General features: G+C 43.8%; 1 protein-coding gene across 4 annotated transcripts in view; it reads right to left on the bottom strand.

The window, feature by feature from the left end:
* Positions 1-2,159: 2,159 nt before the first annotated feature.
* The window catches only part of FGF13 (fibroblast growth factor 13), a 571,318-nt gene continuing 552,796 nt past the window's right edge, over positions 2,160-20,681 (bottom strand). For all 4 annotated transcript variants that reach the window (XM_030209844.1, XM_030209847.1, XM_030209846.1 and 1 more), the window contains 2 exons: positions 10,243-10,438; positions 2,160-3,542 (listed from right to left, as the gene is read on the bottom strand). In XM_030209844.1, coding sequence (XP_030065704.1) covers positions 3,406-3,542; positions 10,243-10,438 — 333 coding nt within the window. In that variant the 3' untranslated portion in view covers positions 2,160-3,405. The remainder of the gene's footprint in view (positions 3,543-10,242; positions 10,439-20,681) is intronic.

Below are 20,681 nucleotides of genomic sequence, written 5' to 3'. Positions count from 1 at the left end.
ATATGTCCTTATTTGGCAGCTTGACCCCAGAGGAACTACCAGGAGACTACCACTAGGAGTCAGAGTTGCAATTTGAACTTGGGATGTAACAGGGATGAGCATCCAAGGAACTCTCCTGCCCCATCACTATAATGTCATGGAAGCCCTCAATATAGACTAGGGAGGGATGGGTGGATCAGGGTGAAGGATGTGCTACCTCTTTGGGGGAAGAGTTTAGGGGTGGCTGTGATGCTGTGACTTGGGGGGACATCAGAGAGTGGGAGGTGATCATGTCACTTAGGGGAATCGGAGGAATTGGGGTGCTACTACAGGGATAGAGTATATTTCATTTTGCAGCACATGGAGCCACCTTTACTGTTGCCGATACCTCAATTGCACTTAGGCCCAGATGATCAAAAGCCCTGCGCTGTTCCAAACAGCGCCCTAAAAATAGCGACGGGACAGCGCAGGGCTTTTCTGCATCGATGATCAAAGATAATGCATGCAAATCTAAGCAGCGCTATTATCTTTGATTATCAGGTTTAAAGTGCGGGAGAATTGTGCCGAGCATGCGCTCAGCACAATCCTCCCGCACTTGTTTGACAGGTCTGGGCTGTCAACTGCCCAAACCTGTCAAACAGCCTGCCCCGAGGCCCGAACAACGAGCCCCCCCCCAAACCCCCAGAAAACGTCGTGGCTGCCGCTGGCCAAACCCTCTCCCACCCTCCCACCCAGCGACGGGGGGGGGGGGGGGCTGGAGGATCGATGGGTCTCCAGCCCCCGAAACCCCCAGAAATCCTCCCCCCAACGTTGTCCTTAGATTCCCTGGTGGTCTGTGGTGTGCTGTGGTGTCGTGACACCCCCCTGGCCCCGTCCCAGCCCCCCTACCTTGTGTTGGAGGAGGGACGCAGCCTGCCTGCCTGCCTCCCTCCTCTTCCAGTCAGTCGACGCCCAAAATGGCGGCGCTCAGCACCACCCACTGCATCCTGGGATGCACTGGGCGGGGCTACAGACCATGTAAGGGAATCGTTAGAAGCCCTGTTTAGCATGCATTTGCATGCTACTTGCGCTGAGAGCCCTCGAGTGCGCTGTTTCAGGCGCTCGAGGGCTCTGATCATGGGTCGGCTGCAAACTCTGGCGCTAGTATGGCATTAACAGCCTCTAGCGCCAGAGTTTGCTTTTGATCATGAGGGCCTTAATGCCTTCTCTTGAGGAGGTGTTAAGTGCTCCCACCCTATCATCAACCTTGTTATTTAATGCATCGTAACTGCAAGCACTGCCGTTAAGTGACCCTGTTCCTGCTTCATACTGTGCTGAGTATTTAGTGCAGGAGTTTTACTGTTTTTTAGTGTGTAGTAGCCATTGGCACAGGATCATCCTGACAGTGCATGCTAAATCCCTCGCAAACTGCTGAACACATCTTAGTAAACAGGCCCCTCAGTGATTTATTTGCTCACATAATAGGTAGTTCTGTGTCTTGATACCATTTACAGACCATGGCTGTTATTTACTAATAACAAGTTAACAGCATTATGCACCAATGCAGTAATGTACTTTAGTAAACCTAATCTTGAGTATCCAAATATTTTCACACCAGACCCTTAGGGGTCCTTTTACTAAGGTGCAGTGAAAAATGGCCAGCACTGGTGTAGACACATGTATTGGCTGTGCACAGGTCCATTTTTCAGCGCACCTGCAAAAAAGGCCTTTTTTTGGCTAAAATGGACATGCGGCAAAATAAAAATTGCTGCCACTCATTGAATTAGCGGTAAAGTCTCACACGTTAACCGGGCAGTAATCGTCAGTGCGTGTACACTGCCGATTATCACCCGGTTAGCGCCGTGTGCTGGAAATTTTCCAGTGCGCGTAGTGGATACGTGTAAAAAATGAAATTACCACCCGGGCCTCACGGTAGCTGGGCGGTAGTTCCAAATTGGCGCACGTTGGGTGCACATAGGCGCCTACATGGCATAGTAAAAGGGCCTCTTAGAGATTAATAAGGATTTGAACTGAGATTGTAGAGATTCATGCATCTCTAATTTTCGTGGTCGTCATTCTAGCTCAGAAGCAGTCTCCAATTTCAGAACTCCACTTTGTGTAATAAGAGGAAAAGAACACAATAATACCAAGTCAATAAATTATCAAACGTTTTAAAAAAAGTATATCTTATAAATAGTTTATTCAGTGCAGGTTTGTGTATACAACAAATAATAAACAACTCTTTTTACAAGACAGAAAACTGCTTGTACATACCATGAAAATTTTGGAGCAAAGAATCCAGTGTTTTAATGCACAAAATCCTATACATCATGCAACCCTATTGCAATTCTCCAAGTTCCTCCCATGCAACAGTTAGGGTGATCTAAATGGAAAACTAACAAAATCAAAACCATTTCCCAGGAGCATGTATATGTTGTTTAGGGGTAACTTGCCAAGTATTTTTTGTACGTTAAACTCACATACCTGATACAGTGAAAGAAGGACTTTAACATATAAGACATTACTTATTTTTAAAAATGTCACCTTTAACTCTACAATTTTGTCTTTAGAAAATCAGTCACAGCAATATATTAACATGAGACGCACAAATGGAATTAAACGAAAACTACATGGACACGTAGCCTAAGCCTTATTTGATGGTGCCTTTCACTGTTTTGGGATGATGAACAAACTTGGCTTCTACAGAGTGGGCTTAACAGAAAACTTTTACCAGAGTACTAGAAATCTATAAAAATGTATAGTTCAGTGTATTTAAAATTACAAGAACGCTGTTTACATGAGCATGAGATGCAAACTCAGCTCCAACCCTGATTTTGGATTTTTGTTGTTGTCAATGTTTATTTTTAAAGACCCAGCTTTATTGACCCAACAGACTCCAGAAAGCTACATCTGCCGAAAATCAAAAAAACTGCACTACTTCAAATTAATAGTACAATTTCATTAAGCTTAGTTATAAAACAGTAAAGCCAAGAAAACAATCAATTTTACAGTCTGTCGTGTTTGTTTGCCCCTATAAAACATATAAGCATTAAAATTTTCTTTAAAGAGCAAAAGTGGTCTTTTTTTTTCTCAGTTGGAAAGCAAATTCTTATCAGCAGTGAGTGCTGTGATAAATGTTTTGTTTAGTTTTCCACAAAGCCTAGGCGGTATAAAGAGAGAGCAGAACATTTCTTCTCGGAGGTTTTATTCCATGGTTATATTTCGCTGGCAATCCAGGTACCTTCAGAGATGTACAAGCATATTCTACAATAACGGGATATATCCATTGACAACCAGAAGATCTAATGGTTGACACAAGAGTGACCTACTTAGGTTCATTGGCTTGTCCTGAATAATTGAACATTTGGATGAAAAACTGCTAATAAGAATTCAACAGCATCCAGAGGTAAGTTTCCATTTTAGAACACCTGACTTGCCTTATCCTGGCTACGATGATTCATTTTGACTCATGGATTTGCCTCCATTTAGCATTCCTGAAACACTTCTGCTTTTTGTTGGGGTCCCACTTCCAGACCTTGAAAATTCTGTGAGATCGTGAAGAGAAGGTTCTTTGTACATAGCCACTGCAAAGTAGACAGAATTAACAGGTAAGAAGACTTTACATGCGATAATTAGAGGATTCTATTCACACTGGAGAATAATATTCTAAAGCATATTCCAAATGTTAAACATGGTTTACACACACTATAAAAATATATGGAAAATACATGTGTACTAGCATTCATGGACATGGAGAACACATATGATCTACATCATTTTAGAGCCCTTTATTTATTTTAATATCGTTTTTATCGGCATAAATACAACTGAAAATTCAGGAACAATAAGCTGGGTTAAAATCATCTAGTACCATACATTTGTATATCCATATTTCCAATATTTTCTCACATTTATATCCCCCATTCCCATTACCCTCCCCCCTCGCTCTTTCCCGCCTGCTCTCCCTCCCTTCCTGCTTGCATGATTTATGCTCGATCTTGTCTCCTTTCCTCTTGTCCCCAAGGTAGTCTATTCAGCACTTGACTGAGCGCTCGAGGCGATATCTTGTTTATGTAAGGCCCCCACACACTCATGAACCTTAACTGACGCTTAGGTGTCAATCGTGCTCCCCTCGCTTCCCAAAGCATGAGTTCTTTATTAAGATGCGGTAAAAAGGGCCCTGCACTAAACTGGATTGCCATATATGGGACTCAGACCGTACAAGACTGCCCATCACTAGCCTTAGGTGTTCACAGGTAGAGTTGCCATCTAAAGCGCTACTAAGTAGAGATCCTCTGTGTTTATCCCACACCTTTTTGAATTCCATCACCGTTTTTTTCTCCACCACCTCCCTCGGAGATTATTCCAGGCATCAACCACCCTTCTCCATGAAAAATAATTTCCTGACAATACTCCTAAGTCTACCACCCCGCAACCTTAATTCATAGCCTCTAGTTTTACCATTTTCTCTTCTCTGGAAAATATTTGTTTTTACGTTAATACCTTTCAAGTATTTAAATGTCTGTATTATATTTCCCCTGTCCCTCCTCTTCTCTAGGGTTTGCATATTCAGGTTTTCCAGTCTCTTGTTATACATCTTTTGGTGCAAGGCCCATACCATTTTTGTCACCTTCCACCGGACAGATTCAAGTCTTCTTACAACCTTAGCAAGATACAGCCTCCAAAACTGAACACAATACTCCAAATGGGACCTCACCAATGACTTGTACAGGGGCATCAACACCTCCTTTCATTTGCTGGTTACACCTCTCTCTATACAGCCTAGCATTCTTCTGACTATGGCCATCACTTTGTCACACTGTTTCGTCACTTTCAGATCCTTAGATACTTTTACCCCAAGGTCCTTCTCCCTATCTGTGAATATCAGCTTCTCACCTCCTAGCACATGCGGCTCCTTTGGATTTCTACTCCCTAAGTGCCTCACTTTGCACTTCTTTGCATTGAATTTTAATCGTCAAACATTAGACTATTCTTCTAACTTTTGCAGATCCTTTTTCATGTTTTTCACTCCCTCTGAGGTGTCCACTCTGTTACAAATGTTGGTATCATCCGCAAAAAGGCAAACCTTACCTTCTAACCCTTCGGCAATGTCGCTCACAAATATATTGAACAGAATCGGCCCCGGCATTGATCACTTAGGCACTCCGCTACTCGCCTTTCCTTCCTCCAAGTGAATTCCATTAACCACCCCCCCTGGCATCTGTCTGTAACCAGTTCCTAATCCAGTTCACCACTTTGGGTCCTAACTTCAGCTTGTCAAGTTTATTCAAGAGCCTCCTATGAGGAACCATGTCAAAGGCTTTGCTGAAATCTAAGTAGATTACATCTAGCACATGTGCTCGATCCAAATCTCTGGTCACCCAGTCGAAAAATTCAATCAGATTCATTTGGCACGATTTTATCTTCATCAATATGAGTGTCTTTGTAGAACACCAGCAGTTCTGCACATAAATGTTACATATTTACGTTTGCCAGCTGGATGCTAAATGATATTTTAAAATCTTACACATAACTTTCTTAGCATGCAATTGCATGGGAGGGCGTTCACATGGCCTGGGCATGACCATCTCTCACAATTGGATGCACGTGCTATAGTGTCACTTACGTGCCTAACTGCAGCACTTAAGTGCACATATTTACACTACTTCCTACAGACGTGGCAAAAGTGGGCATGCCTTAATTTTAGTGCATAAATGCCACCTTATGCTAATATTCTATAACGGAATCTGGGCTCTCAGATACTGTTATTAAATTTGCAATTAGCACCCAGAATTTTGGTGCCTAACTTTTTTTGTGCACCTTATAGAATTGCCCCTATGTGATTACTTATATATTGTATAAATGCATGTGTACATTGCAATTCCACCCCTGCCTTGCCCAAAAATACCTTTGAGAATGCTTGATTCAGATTACATAAATATAGCCAGTATTCTTCCATGCACCTACTTTTTATACATGCTTACCCATGCCTAATTTTATAAATGCTTTTTTTTCTGCATGTGAAACATGCGATATAAAATCATCTGATACCATATACCCAAGCTGATCAATATTCAAAAGCACTTACTGAGATAGCAGCACCTGTTAGATTGTAAGCTCTTTGAGCAGGGACTGTCTTTCTTCTATGTTTGTGCAGCGCTGCGTATGCCTTGTAGCGCTATAGAAATGCTAAATAGTAGTAGTAGTAGTAGTAGTTATCTGGATAAGCACTGCTGACCAGGATATTCAGAGATACCATCTGGATCATGCCTCTGTATATCCTTAGACTGGCATTGGCACTATCCAGACCGTGCCAAAGCAGAGCCAGGGCAATCCCAGAATATTCAGACTGCCATCCAGATGACCTTGGACAGCAAAAAGGCTGTAGGAAGTGCAAGTCAGAGGGACCAGGCGTGGAACAACCTGACATAGCCCTTTAGCAGGACAATAAGCGACCCATTCCCTTTCACTGTACTGAAGATATGACAAGGGACTTGGAATCTAAAAGGCTTTGGGGGGGGGGGGGGCTGGACCAGTGAGGAAGGAGGGACAGACTGGGTGCTGGAGGACTTTGGTGGGGAGAGGTAAGAAGGGGATATGCTGGACCATGGTGAGGGGGGAGGAGGAAAGAAAGAGGGAGAAACTGGACATGGGGAGGAATAGGGACATAGAGGGCTGGTTGCAGCCCTAACCACAGCGGTCAGCTGCACTGCTGCTACCCTATTATGTCTGCCCTACCACACTGAGGCTTTTCTGCTGGCTGCATACCGCCTGAAAAAAAGTCCTGGTCTTCAGCACTAGGATTAGGAACACAATACACTACATTGCCTCATTGCTACATTGCCATGTCAGCTTGGGAAAAGTCAGCCCAGAAATGGAAGCGACTGCAGGCTGCTTCACCACGAAGAGGGCAGCGTCTTCACTGAGGATGAACATGTTGGTAGTACATTGTACAGCCGTTATGACATGGACATTGGGGTCTGACCTTTGTTCACGTTTTATTCAATTCAGCATTATATTAAGCCTATGGTGCAGTTTTATACGGGCTGAGAGGAGGCATTCCCAGAGGCAGGCATCAGTTCAGTACGCTGCTGCACGTCTTATATTCCGCCAAAACCGATATACTCATATCACCCCTCTCCTCAAGTCACTTCATTGGCTTCCAATCAGATATCGCATACAATTCAAGCTCCTCCTCCTTACCTACAAGTGCACTCAGTCTGCGGCTCCTCACTACCTCTCCACCCTCATCTCCCCCTATGTTCCCGCCCGTAACCTCCGCTCACAGGACAAAGCCCTTCTCTCAGTACCCTTCTCCACCACTGCCAACTCCAGGCTCCGCTCATTCTGCCTTGCTTCACCCTATGCCTGGAACAATCTTCCTTTACCCATACGCCATGCCCCCTCCCTACCCATCTTCAAATCTCTGCTTAAAACTCACCTCTTCTATGCTGCCTTCGGCGCCTAACCGCTCTAGATAGACAGAATGCCCCTATCTATCCACTCTATCAGATTAACTGTTCACTCGTCCTCTAGATTGTTCACTTGCCTTTAGATTGTTCTCTTGTCTTTTAGATTGTAAGCTCTTTGAGCAGGGACCGTCCTTCTATGTCTAAATTGTACAGCGCTGCGTAACCCTAGTAGCGCTTTAGAAATGCTAGTTAGTAGTAGTAGTAGTAGTACACGACATTTTTGCATTAACGTGCTATTCAATCCCTCACAGTCATTTTTCCAAGAGTACACACTGTTTTCTCCCTTTTGGCCACCCACATAAAAGGGCAGACATGAATTACATGACAACATTTTACACCCATACTTCACATTCAGTTTCAAAGAGGAGCAGAAAAGGGTTGTTTCACTTTGAAAATCTGTATAATGTGAATACAATTAAGGTACCTAAATAATTTGCAACTGTGTAATTATATGAAAAATGATTCCATAAAGTGCACTTCTTGCAATAAAGATTGAATGGTCCCATAATATATTAACTTATATGTAAGGAATAACGTAGTCGTTGCTCATCTTTACATTTCTAGTGAAACTGCTGATAGATTATATGTTTGAAAATTTCCGGAATTTTAAAAGTATTGATACCATGAGACAGATGGCATTAACAAGTTGGGGTTTTTTTTCTATTTTTTTTTTTACTATGGGATGGCTCACTGTGCTATCAGTTTGCCTTCTCCATGCTGCCAACTGCAATTATCCAGTTTTAACAGGGTCTATTGGAACATTTGAAGGCAATCATAAATGAATGTATTAGTGTACTGCCTTGCTTTTCCCATTCATGATAATGAGTATAGGGCCTGATTCAATTAGGCTTTCCTCCCATTCTAGGTCTATGGGGGAAAAAAGCTTTGGGGCCCTTTTATTAAGCTGTATAGGTGCCTACGTGTCAATTTGGAGTTACCGCCTGGCTACCACGTGGCCAGTGGGTTAATTTCATTTTTTACATGCATCCACTACGCGTGCCAAAAAATACGTTTTATTTTCTGGCACGCGGCAAAAAATTGGCCGGTAACTCCAACTTGACGCGTGTAGGCGATTACCGCATGGTTAACGTGAGAGACCTTACCGCTAAGTCAATGGCTGGCAGTAAGGTCTCAGACTCAAAATGGACAGGTGCCAATTTTTATTTTGCCGCACATCCATTTTAGGCAAAATTTAAAAAATGAATTTTTTACAGGCGTGTTGAAAAATGGCTCTGCGCATGCCCAAACCCCATGCCTACACTACCACAGGCCATTTTTTCAGCGCAGCTTAGTAAAAGGACCCCTTAGGAAATTAGGTGCTTAGGACTAAATTCTATAAATGGTGCCTGAAAATTTGATGCCAAAAAATAGCTCTTAGCGCTATTCTATAAATGGTACTTAAAGTTAGGTGTATATTTGCTCTAAAGAGTCAGTTTTAATGAATATCAAATTAGGCCTCATAAGCCAAGGGTACCAACTAAGTGGACACACCTGATTAGGCTATCATCATAGGTTAAGTACCACCACCAGAAAACCTGCAGAGAGCAAAAAAAACTCAACATATAAAGAGTTGCTTACTAGCTCCGCACGGATGCTGCCTGTGTATTTAAATTAAGCAGTGGCGTAGCTACGTGGGGCCACGGGGGCCTAGGCCCCCATAGATTTGGTCCTAGACCCCCCTGCCGACGACCTTCTCGACCCCCCTCCCGCCACCAACCCTCCCCCGCCGCCGCCGCCGTCCGCTACCTTTGTTGGCGGGGGCCGAGGTCCTCTTCTTCCGGCGCAAGGCTTCATTCTGTTTCTGTGAGTCTGATGTCCTGCATGTACAACGTGTAGGACAACAGACTCACAGAAAAAGAACGAAGCCTTGCGCCGGAAGAAGAGGACCTCGGCTGGCGGGGGTTGGGGTCCCCCGCCATCAAAGGTAGGCGATGGCGGGAGGGGGGGGTTGAGAGGGTTGTCGGCAGGGGGAAGTCAAAGTTGTTGGTGGCGGGGGGGGGGGGGGGGCGGTAAAATGTGCCCCCTCACCTCAGGCTCTGGACCCCCCTCCCGCCGAAGTCTGGCTACGCACCTGAAATTAAGTATTAGTCATTAACAATCCCTCCGGTTTTTGCTATAGAAATGATAAGTAGTAGTAGTACTGCAGACTGCATTTTTTTTCTTTATAGGTTGAGGTTTTTTTGCTCTCTGCAGGTTTGCTGGTGGTGGTAGTTGGCCTATGATGATAGCCTAATCAGGTGTGTCCACTTAGTTGGTACCCTTGGCTTATGAGGCCTAATTTGATATTCATTATAACTGACTCTTGACTATCACGCAGACAGCAGTCTATGTTTTAGAGCAAATATACACCTATAGTTTCTAAGTTTATTGCTCTAAGCAGATTTTTTGCAATTTTGGTAGCTTAAAGTTAGGTGTCATTTATAGAATAGCACTTAGTGTCGGGAACCATATACACCAACAACTCTATGGTGTAAATCCCTGTGTCTAAATTAGGTGTGGATCCCCTTTATTTTATAATAACATACGTAATTTAAAGGAACACCCTGATCCGCCCATGACCTTTTTCAGACCTGGACATAATTTTTATGTGCGGATCTCGGTGCCTAAATTTACATGCGTAATTTCTAGTTGAAGCATTAAGCCCAATTATCAGTATTAATTGTCTCGTTATTCAATTAAATTCAATTGGGGGTTAGTGTTTGTCAGTGGAAAAATTATTTAAATGATTTCGGCAGCATGCTTATTATAACTTATTTGTAGAAGCACATGCTTATGCAATAAGAGCTGGAAAATAATGTATTAAGAATCTTACCTTTTAATGGTTTTGGAAGGAAATGAGCTGCGGGTTTATTTTTTTTGACATGATTTCCTTTCATGATTTCACCTTCTTTGTTAAGACCCAAATACCAACCACGGCCAGAGTGCTGTCTGTATATCATTGAAGAATATGTCACATAGTAGTTTTCAAATACTGATTCCTTAAACTTGCATTCAGGCGTGAAATGTTCCTGCAAGAAAACACTAGATCAATATCTAAAACTCTGATTTTTTTAAAATCTACAAAGGACCCAGCCTGCATTCTTTCCCTCCAGAATCTTCAAAGAACTTCCCACTGTCACAGTTGAATTATTGAATACATCCTTTAAAATAATTGGTTTTGTGATACAATTTTCCTAAATTTTCTATTAAGACCAATTGAATCTAATGAAGATGACTCTGTAGGTCCTCTATCCATCACAAAAACTTCATACAATAATATTGCAGGGGGCTGGGTTGAAGAGGATGGAAAGGAAATGGGAGGGTATGGAGTAACTGGAGAATGCGGAGCTACCAAGGGGTCCTAATTTTTAAGAGGGAGATTTTAGTACATGCTCCTAGCCCTGCCCCACTCTGTCCTAGCCCACCCACCCACTCTACCTCATGGCTCCACCCCCCTGGCACACCTCAAACCCATGGCCATTGAAGAAAATATTTTACTTACACCAATGACCACAGGGATGGGCAAGAGGGAGTGTTTCAGTTCACACTATTATACCCCCTATCGAGCATCTATTCCACCCAGGGGCATAACCACAAGGAGACCTCGCTCCCCCCCCCCCCCCCCCCCCCACACACACACTTTCAGTTTAAGCCCACTCCAAAACTGTGGCACTGGTTGAATCACTGCTGATATGGTATCCTCTCCTGACTTGAGGAAAAAAGTGTTGGTCTCTGAAGATTAGTAAAAAATGTATTAAAAATTAGTCCGATATAAAGGTATAATCTTATATCCTATTTTGTATTTTATTTGTATTTATTAACCTTTATTAACACAGCTATCACATTATTTATCCTAAATTAATAATAAACTTATTTTCTCTACTTTTTTTGTCTGGCCATTTACTTTTTCCAATTGTGTTGGTCTCATTCTATTCCTTCTGCTTTCCTTCATCTTCTCTTAACTATCTTGCCAGGTTTCCTGTCCATTTGTCATTTTTTACCCTCCTGTTTCTTTCAGGTTTTTTTTCAATTTATTTTTCTGCCTCTCTGTCCAGATTTAATTCATTCTTACTATCTAGTCTTCAATTTCCCTCTTTTACTTCATATACCTACGGCTTTTCATCTTTCCTTTTCTCCCCTATGCCCCTTCCTCTTATTCTCCAAGTCTGTCACTAACATTATCCTCTCCCCCTTCCCATCCAGCATTTCCCCTCTTTTTCTTCCTACCCTTCCATCCAGCGCCTTCCCTCTTTCTCTCCCCATCCTTCCAGTGTCTTCCCCTCTTTCTCTGTGCATCCTTTCATCCAGTGTCTCCTCTCACATGAAAGGTGAGCGGTGGCCTTGCTTGCAGGTAGATCATGTTATAATTGACCTGAGTTATCCACAAGCTCTCTTTATCCAAATACCATCGATAGACTAGAAACATCAATGTGTTGTACTTGGTTGAGGCACAACATATAGGAGCAATTCTGTAACATAGTACTAAGATTTATGCACATATTTCATGAAGAAACGTTTAGAATAATGGCATATACATGCATATGTGCACATGTATGCATGCTAATGCCAGAATTATGCCTAAGTGCTATTCTATACGTATGCACTTAATTTATATGGCACATATTTGCAAGAGAGCACACACATGGGCGGGCTCCCACCTACATGCATACCTTACAGAATACTGTAGATTGCACGCGTATCTCCAACACTTAGGTACTGACAACACCAGCTCTAGGGATACGTCTTTGCTCCTGTTAGGCATTTTATACCAAGTGCAGCTAATCAAACATATAAATGGCAAGTGACCGACTCACCTGCAAATGCGCAGTAGAGACTTCCCTCTCTGTCCCGCCCTCGCGTCTAGACGTGATGACGTCAGAGGGCAGAACAGAGAGGGAAATGGAGTCAGACTGTCGGACGCTGCCGCTGGAGCCTGGAAACGAACATCGCGAGCACCAACCTCCACCCTCCCCCCATCCCTGCCACGGCTCCCGCCCCCTCTGTATCGGGCAACCCCTGCACTGACCTGACAGCGCCTCTCACCTCCGTGTGGAAGCGCTGCAGGCAGCAGCAGAGCGATCTGCTGCTGCCTGCAGCGCTTTCACACAGAGGTGAGAGGTGCTGTCAGGTCAGTGCAGGGGGCCCGGCACGGAGGGGGGAGGGAGCGGCGGCGAGGAGGGTAGCTGGAAATCTCACCCGTTTTAACGGGCTTAACGGCTAGTATTATATAAAGGAGAGCAGGCACCTACATTCCTTTATAGACTAGGCTCCTACCAGGAACACTCTGTGTGCTTAATTCTAGAATCCTTTTTATCAAACCGCCCTGACAATTTGAAGTCTTCTACAATATAATGAGTATCTTGCATTCAAGAAGAGATAGTCAGATCATGAAACACAGCCACAATATTTAAATCAAGTTTTCTTTACAGGAAATGGATTGATGCTAACACGAACTGCTTTTCTGTGGAAAATGTTTCCAAAGAAGAAACAAAGAAATGTAATTATAATTACAACTATCACTGGCATTCTTAACACCTCAAAATACTGCCAGAAGATACCTAAAAGAAGCTACAATATAGCTTTTTCCAGCATGAAAAGCATGATTTACATATAGTAATTATGCTTATAAAATTGTACGGGTGCATATTTTGATACAAGTTCATGTGTCGTCAAGAACACATATGCTTTCATGTCATCCATCAGTAGGTATTCCCAGGGGCATAGTATAGTTAAGCAGGAGTGGAGCTGTGATATACATGTGGGGGTCAATATTTAAAAGGGTTAAACCAGACAGGAGAGGCTCCTCCCCAGTTAAACCTGCTGAACATTTTATTTATTTGTTAGGATTTATTTACCACCTTTTTGAAAGAATTCACTCAAGGCGGCATACAATAAGAATAAATCAAACAGAAGCAATAGACAATTACAGCATTAAAAATAATTCAAATAACAATACAAAGTATGACGTGGAGGGGCATAATCGAACGGGGTTCCCATGTTTTCATGAGGACATCCTCGCAGGACGTCCCGGCGAAGGGGCGGGGAAACCCTTATTATCGAAACAAGATGGGCATCCATCTTTTGTTTCGATAATACGGTTGGAGATGTCCAAATCTTAGAGAAGGTCGTCCCCGGTTTTCAGCGATAATGGAAACCGAGGACGCCCATCTCAGAAACGACCAAATGCAAGACCTTTGGTCATGGGAGGAGCCAGCATTCGTAGTGCACTGGTCCCCCTCACATGCCAGGACACCAACCGGGCACCCTAGGGGGCACTGCAGTGGACTTCAGAAATTGCTTCCAGGTGCATAGCTCCCTTACATTGGGTGCTGAGCCCCCCCAAACCCACTCCACACAACTGTACAACACTACCATAGCCCTAAGGGGTGAAGGTGGGCACCTACATGTGGGTACAGTGGGTTTGTGGTGGGTTTTGAAGGGCTCACATTTACCACCACAAGTGTAACAGGTACGGGGGGGGGGGGTGGTGGGCCTGGGTCCACCTGCCTGAAGTGCACTGCACCCACCAAAACTGCTCCAGGGACCTGCATACTGCTGTCAGGGAGCTGGGTATGTCATTTGAGGCTGGCATAGAGGCTGGAAAAAATATTTTTAAAGTTTTTAGATTGGGAGGGGGTTAATGGCCACTGGGGGAGTAAGAAGAGGTCATCCCCGATTCCCTCCGGTGCTCATCTGCTCAGTTCGGGCACCTTTTTGAGGCTTGGTTGCAAGAAAAAATGGATCAAGTAAAGTCGGCCAAGTGCTCGTCAGGTACGCCATTCTTTTTTCCATTATCGGCAGAGGATGCCCATGTGTTAAGCAAGCTCCAGTCCTGCCTTCGCTATGCTTCTGACACGCCCCCAGGAACTTTGGTCATCCCAGCGACGGAAAGCAGTCGAGGACGCCCAAAATCGGCTTTCGATTATGCCGATTTGGGCGACCCTGGGAGAAGGACTCCCATTTCCCGATTTGTGTTGAAAGATGGGCGCCCTTCTCTTTCGAAAATAAGCCTGACAGTATACTACGTTACAATGTCAACACAATACGTAATAGAACATTTTAATTGACTGTATAGGGTATAAGCAAAGATGGAACATATAGCTAGATAAGAGATTAAGAGGAATTAGAAAATAAGGAGACTAATTTTAAAGAAAGTTATGCACATGAATATCTCTGCTAATCAGCCATCCCCTAGCCAGCCAAGTTACGGGTGGTCCACGAGTGGAGCTTGGGTGGAACCTGCTCTTAACCAATTAGTGGCAATTTTTAGTCCACTAAGCAAACGCATAAAGGTTAGAAGAAAAGGTGTCCTAACTTTATTCACCGGATTAAATGGGCACCAATCTGAATAACAGCTGGTGCCCAGTTAACTTCTGGGTCAACACACATACCTGGATATTTAATCCTGGAAGGTGCACATGACCCAGCATTTAATATCCAGGGTTAGGTCACCCTGCTGCCAAAATGGCTTACAAGTTGCTTACTGCCGCCGGTGAATATTAGCCCTGTGGACTTCAAATTTGCATGTACACATTGACAACCAACATGCATTTACACCTTCCTCATAGCAGGTACATTTGTGCAAGAGCTTTGGGGATTATGGTTTCTTATGTTCCTTTATAAAACAACAAAGAAAAATCCCTAAAAAATATGCGTAGCAGTGGGAGATGCTATGAATCAAAAGGCAATCACCAAAACCAAATAAACATTACTAGAAAATTTGCTTAGCTGCTTATTCTGTAATGTTTATTAGGTTTTTGTGAATGTACATTTATAAAATAGGTGGAAAGTGGATTATTGATTGACACAAACCACTTGCTTAGGAATAGAAGATATAAACTCTGCTGATTTGGGAGTTTTTATGAAAGTTGGGAATGTTTCTATTCCCTGGATTTCAGAGGTACAACACTTGGGTGACATTTTGGGCAATATGGTATCAGTCAGGAACAAATTAGTCATGTGACAAGAAGAGCTATGGCCAAATTACGGTTGACATGGTCGATTCAGCTGTATCTAGATGAGGTATCTATGTGTATCATAGTAATGACCTGTATAATGGGGTTATGGTATGATATTTGAACAAATTGCAATTATTGAACAATCTGGCTTTTCATTTGATTTTTGGTTGACAAGGTGGGGCAGTGTTCATAGTTATATGGCATGTCTGCATTGGCTTCCAAGGAAATAGTGTTGCCAGTTTAACTTATTGATGATCATGTACAAGTTGGTTGATATGTCTAGGACTTTGTACCTTATGGAACTTTGGAGCCATACTGTCCAAGGAGAACTTTACTTCTGAAACCAGGCATCTGTTTGAGATACCTGGTTGGGACATTATGACGCTTGTCCACTGTAGAAAACAGTTCCTTAGATTTATTGGTTCAGAAGGTTGGAATCGTCTTTCTCAAGATTTGAAAGATCAATCTTCACTGTTTTCCATTAGGAGGAGACTGAAGACCTTGCAATTTGTTCACACCTATGGGGCTCAGTGCTGATATTTGTATACTTGTATGTTATATCTGTTCTGCTTTAATCTATTGTTCTTGCTGTTATTATTTTTTTAATTGCAAACCATTTGAATGGATTATTTTTCTTTAATAATGGTATTAAAAAGTTATAAATAAATAAGTGGGTTTTTTTTTTACAATGTTTATAGGTGTCCTGCTTTAAATTTACAACCATATAGATAATACAGAAAGGAAGAAGGATAAGCTTGAAAACAATCCTGGGAATGAAAACATTATATCCTTTATATTCTACTCACTTTATTGCTGCGAGAATTAAGTAGTAGTATGAATAGGACACTGCCAGACCCTACCTTAAGATGCAGCTCTGGTAATGCACTGCAATTAACCAGTAACACACTAAGAGGGGCATTTTCGATATGACGTCTAAGTCCGACTTTGGACGTTTTGATTTTCAAAAAAGATAAACGTCTATGTTTTGTTTTCGAAAATACTGTTTCGAACAATGTTTTTTGATTTGGATGTTTTGTGTTTTGGTTCATTTTCGAAAAAAAAAAAAAATGTCCAAGTGCAAAATACACAAAATGAAGCCATTGGGATGTAGAAGGAGTCAGCATTTTCGGTAGACTGGTTCCCCTGACTTCCCAGGACAGCAATAGGGCACCCTAGGGGGGCACTGAAGTGGACTTCATAAAATGCTCCCAAGTACACATCTCATCATTGCTCCCTTACCCTGTGTGCTAAGCCCTCCCAAACCTACCCAAAACCCACTACCCCCAACTGTACGCCATTATCATAGCCCTTACAGGTGATAGGGGCACCTATATGTGGGTACAGTAGGTTTCTGGTGCATTTTGGAGGGCTCACAGTTTCCTCCTCAAGTGTAAGGGAGGTAGTAGCCTGGGTCCACCTATCTGCAGTGCACTGCACCCAACACTAGACTACTCTAGGGACCTGCATGCTGTTCTAATGGACCTGAGTATAACATCTGAGGCTGGCATAGAGGTTGGTAAGTAATGTTTTTCATCACATTTTTGGGGGGTGGGAGGGGGTTGGTGACCACTGGGGGAATAAGGGGAGGTCATCCCTGATTTCCTCCAGTGGTCATCTGTATATTTAGGGCACCTTTTTGTGCCTTATTTGTAATAAAAACAGGTCTAGCTCAAAATGTCTTAGGTTTAGTCCTGGACGGTTTTGTTTTGTTTCATTATGGCTGAAAAAAGTCCCAGTCTAAACACACCCCTGACACGCCCCCCTTGAGATTTAGGTGCACTTCTGATGGACTTCATAGAAAAACGTCTAGAAATAGGTTTCGAAAATACTGATTTGGATGTTTTTGTGAGAAAAGCGTCCAAATGCTGCTTTATGCCACTTTATAGACATTTTTCTGTTTTGAAAATGAGCCCATAAGTCACAGAAGCTCCATGCTAAACACCGTGGCTGTGATGTCAATGCTAAACAACAGTGCTTAGAATAAAAATACAGTCCCTCTGGATCACCTGACTCTGCTCTGTAATCTCTCACTAGCAGTAAGATATTCCATGTCAACCATCTATATCCTAGGAAATGAGCATCAAACTGCTTCTATTATTGATTTCTCTGAATTAGTTTCTTTTTTATTTTGCAAAATATGCATACGGGAGGCAGTTCAAAAACAGGCACTTCTATTGAGGGGGGCTGAATAATGTGCTACATAAGTATTGCCATACTGGGAAAGACCAAAGGTCCATCTAGCCCAGCATCCTGTTTCCAACAGTGGCCAATCCAGATCACATATACCTGGCAAGATCCCAAAAAAGTACAAAACATTTTATACTGCTTATCCCAGAAATAGTGGATTTTCCCCAAGTCCATTTAGTAACGGTCTATGGACTTTTCCTTTAGGAAGCCGTCCAAACCTTTTTTAAACTCTGCTAAGCTAACCACCTTTACCACATTCTCTGGCAACAAATTCCAGAGTTTAATTACATGTTGAGTGAAGAAACATTTTCTCTGATTCATTTTAAATTTACTACATTGTAGCTTCATCGCATGCCCCCTAGTCCTAGTATTTTTGGAAAGCGTGAACAGACGCTTCACATCTTAACGAGTCTATTCTACAAGGAGACTGGTATGCATAAATGTCCTAAACACAGTACAAAAAACAGAGAACAAAAAAAGAATGGTATGTTAAGAAGTTAACAAACTAGGGACAGCAGGATACAACTATAAGGTATAAACATTATTCTCTGACATTGTCCTGCTTTAAGAACTGTATTTACCCAAGTACAGAACCCAACTTCATCCTCTCTTCGAAAGCAGGAGAGATCTTCTCTCCAGTATTTGCATCATTTCTATTCCAATAACAGGTGCCTCATTGACACAGAGGAGCTCTGTGCATGAAAGGGAGACAATTGATGTATTTTTGGATCCTAGTACAGGCCAGTAGGGTGAAACACGATCCATGCCGGGTCTTGTTTTATTTTAATAAAGTTTGCTAACTTCTTAGCACACCATTGTGCCTGTATCTTTTTTTGGATCTGCTTTATTGAGATTGTTTCGTTGCCAATTTCTCTTTTCTGTTTTCCTGTCTGTCTTTTGCTAACTCTCTTTTAAGGGTCTGCTATTCATTTGTTATTTCTCCTCTCCCCAGTGGTGTACCAAGTGTGGGGCGGTGGGGGCGGTCCGCCCCGGGTGTCAACGGGTGGGGGGGTGCTCTGCTGGCGAGTCCCTACCAGCTCCATCCACCCGGCAGCTGTGTGGTGCGGCACGTCGTGCAACTCTGCACTGCTGTAAAAGAAGAAAATCGCCTCGTCGGCCCTTCCCTCCCTCTGTCCTGCCCTCGAGGAAATAGGACGTTATATCAGAGGGCGGGACACAGTGAGGGAAGGGCCGACGAGGCGATTTTCTTCTTTTACAGCAGTGCAGAGTCACGCGAGGCATTGGGTGGATGGAGCTGGTAGACAGGTGGGGACTGGGTCGGGGGTGGGGTGTTGCCCTGCAGCCGTGGGGGGGGGGGGGGGGGGTGCGCACAGCAGTGATCCGCCCTGGGTGGCAGTGAACCACAGAACGCCACTGCCTCTCCCCTCCTGTCTTGTTCCATTTCCTCACTACAGCTGCTTCTGACATAGTGATCTTTCTCTTTTAGCTCTTTCCTTCCTTCCTTTCTTTCTTTTCAACTTCTGTACACTCAAATTTCACCCTTTTTTTCATCCTCCAGTACTCCATTTCATTTTTACTTTTGACTTATCTATCAACTTTCCATTTCCTTCTTTTACCCCTTGCTTTCCCATTTTCAGTCTCACTCCTTCCCAAGTCTTCTATTTGCTTCTATCATCTACACCCTATTACCAATTTTTTACGCTCTGTTCTCACTGTCCTTCTCCACTCATCTCCTTAACAACAGCCCACATCCTCTCCCACATGGTTCCCAGTCTCTCCCTCCCCCTCTACCCTTATAGCCCAGCATCGCTCTTCCTCCTTCTCTCCCCCCAGACAATTGTAGCCTGACATTTTACTGTCCCTTTCCCTCCACCTCCAGCATCTCCTAGTCCCATCTCTCATCCCTCCTTCCCCACCCATAGTCCAGAATTTCTCTTCTCCCCCATCATCCAGCATATCTCCCTCTTTCTTTCCCTCCATTCTTCCCTCCATCCTCCTCACTGCTGTGGTCCAGAATCTCTCTCCCTCTCTCTTCTCTCCTGGAGGAGTAGCCTAGTGGTTAGTGCAGCGGACTTTGATCCTGGGGAACTGAGTTTGATTCCCACTGCAGCTCCTTGTGACTCTGGGCAAGTCACTTAACCCTCCAGTGCCCCTGGTACAAAATAAGTACCTGAATATATGTAAACCACTTTGAATATAGTTGCAAAAACCTCAGAAAGGTGGTATATCAAGTCCCATTTCCCTTTCCCCTTCCTCTCTGCCCTGGGTCTATAATCTTTCTATCTCTCTTCTCTCCTTCCCATTGTCCAACAACTCTTCCTCGCTCCCCTCCATCCCTTGGTCCAATATCTCTGCATCTTTCTTTCCCCCCTCTCTATCCCTTTGTCCTGCATCTTTCCCCCTCTCCTCTACCCTTGAATATAGCATCTGCCCCTCCCTTCCCCATAGCCTGGCAACTCCTCCTTCTGAGAACCTGGCAATCTAGCTTAGAACTGCCTCTGCTAGCCCCATGGGCTTCCTCTGCCATATTACACCAGTCTGGAAACAGGAAGTGAAGTCAGCAAGGGCAAGAAGCAGCAGGGGGAATCCCACTGGGCTGGCATATACGTGATATATAGAATCTAGTCCTTTGTGTCTATTCATTTGTCGATGATAGTTTTCCTTTTCTGCAGAGCCTGCACTACTTTTGGAAAGAGGGTGCCCTCTTATCAACATTGTTCCTGAAACAAAAATGGGTGGGGCAAAGGCAGAGTTCTCGATTATAAGTTCTGTGTTAATGTGACGCAGAGGCGTAGCTATCATGGGGCCACGGGGACCTGGGCCCCCGTAGATTTGGCCCTGGTCCCCCTGCTGTGACCCTCTCGACTAGGGTTACCATTTGTCCGGATTTCCACGGACATGTCCTCTTTTTGAGGGCATGTCCGGGGCGTCCGGTGGATTTTGCCCGCACGAACGTTTGTCCGGATTTCTGGACAAACGTGGGCACGGGCGTGCGTGCGGGTGATCGATGCTGTGGGTCTGGTCTCGTCTCCCCTCCCCTACCATGTTCCCTGGTGGTCTAGTGACGTCTTTGGGGCAGGAAAGAGCCACCTCTTTCCTGCCCGGAGCGCTGCCTCCCTTGTCCATCATCCTTCTCGGTCGGCTGGGGATTCAAAATGGCCGCCGA

The sequence above is a fragment of the Microcaecilia unicolor genome, chromosome 7, assembly GCF_901765095.1.
Source record: "Microcaecilia unicolor chromosome 7, aMicUni1.1, whole genome shotgun sequence".
In the NCBI taxonomy this organism is placed as follows: Eukaryota; Metazoa; Chordata; class Amphibia; order Gymnophiona; family Siphonopidae; genus Microcaecilia; species Microcaecilia unicolor.
The sequence above is the reverse complement of the archived record's forward strand: the minus strand, read 5'-3'. Positions and strand labels throughout refer to the sequence as shown.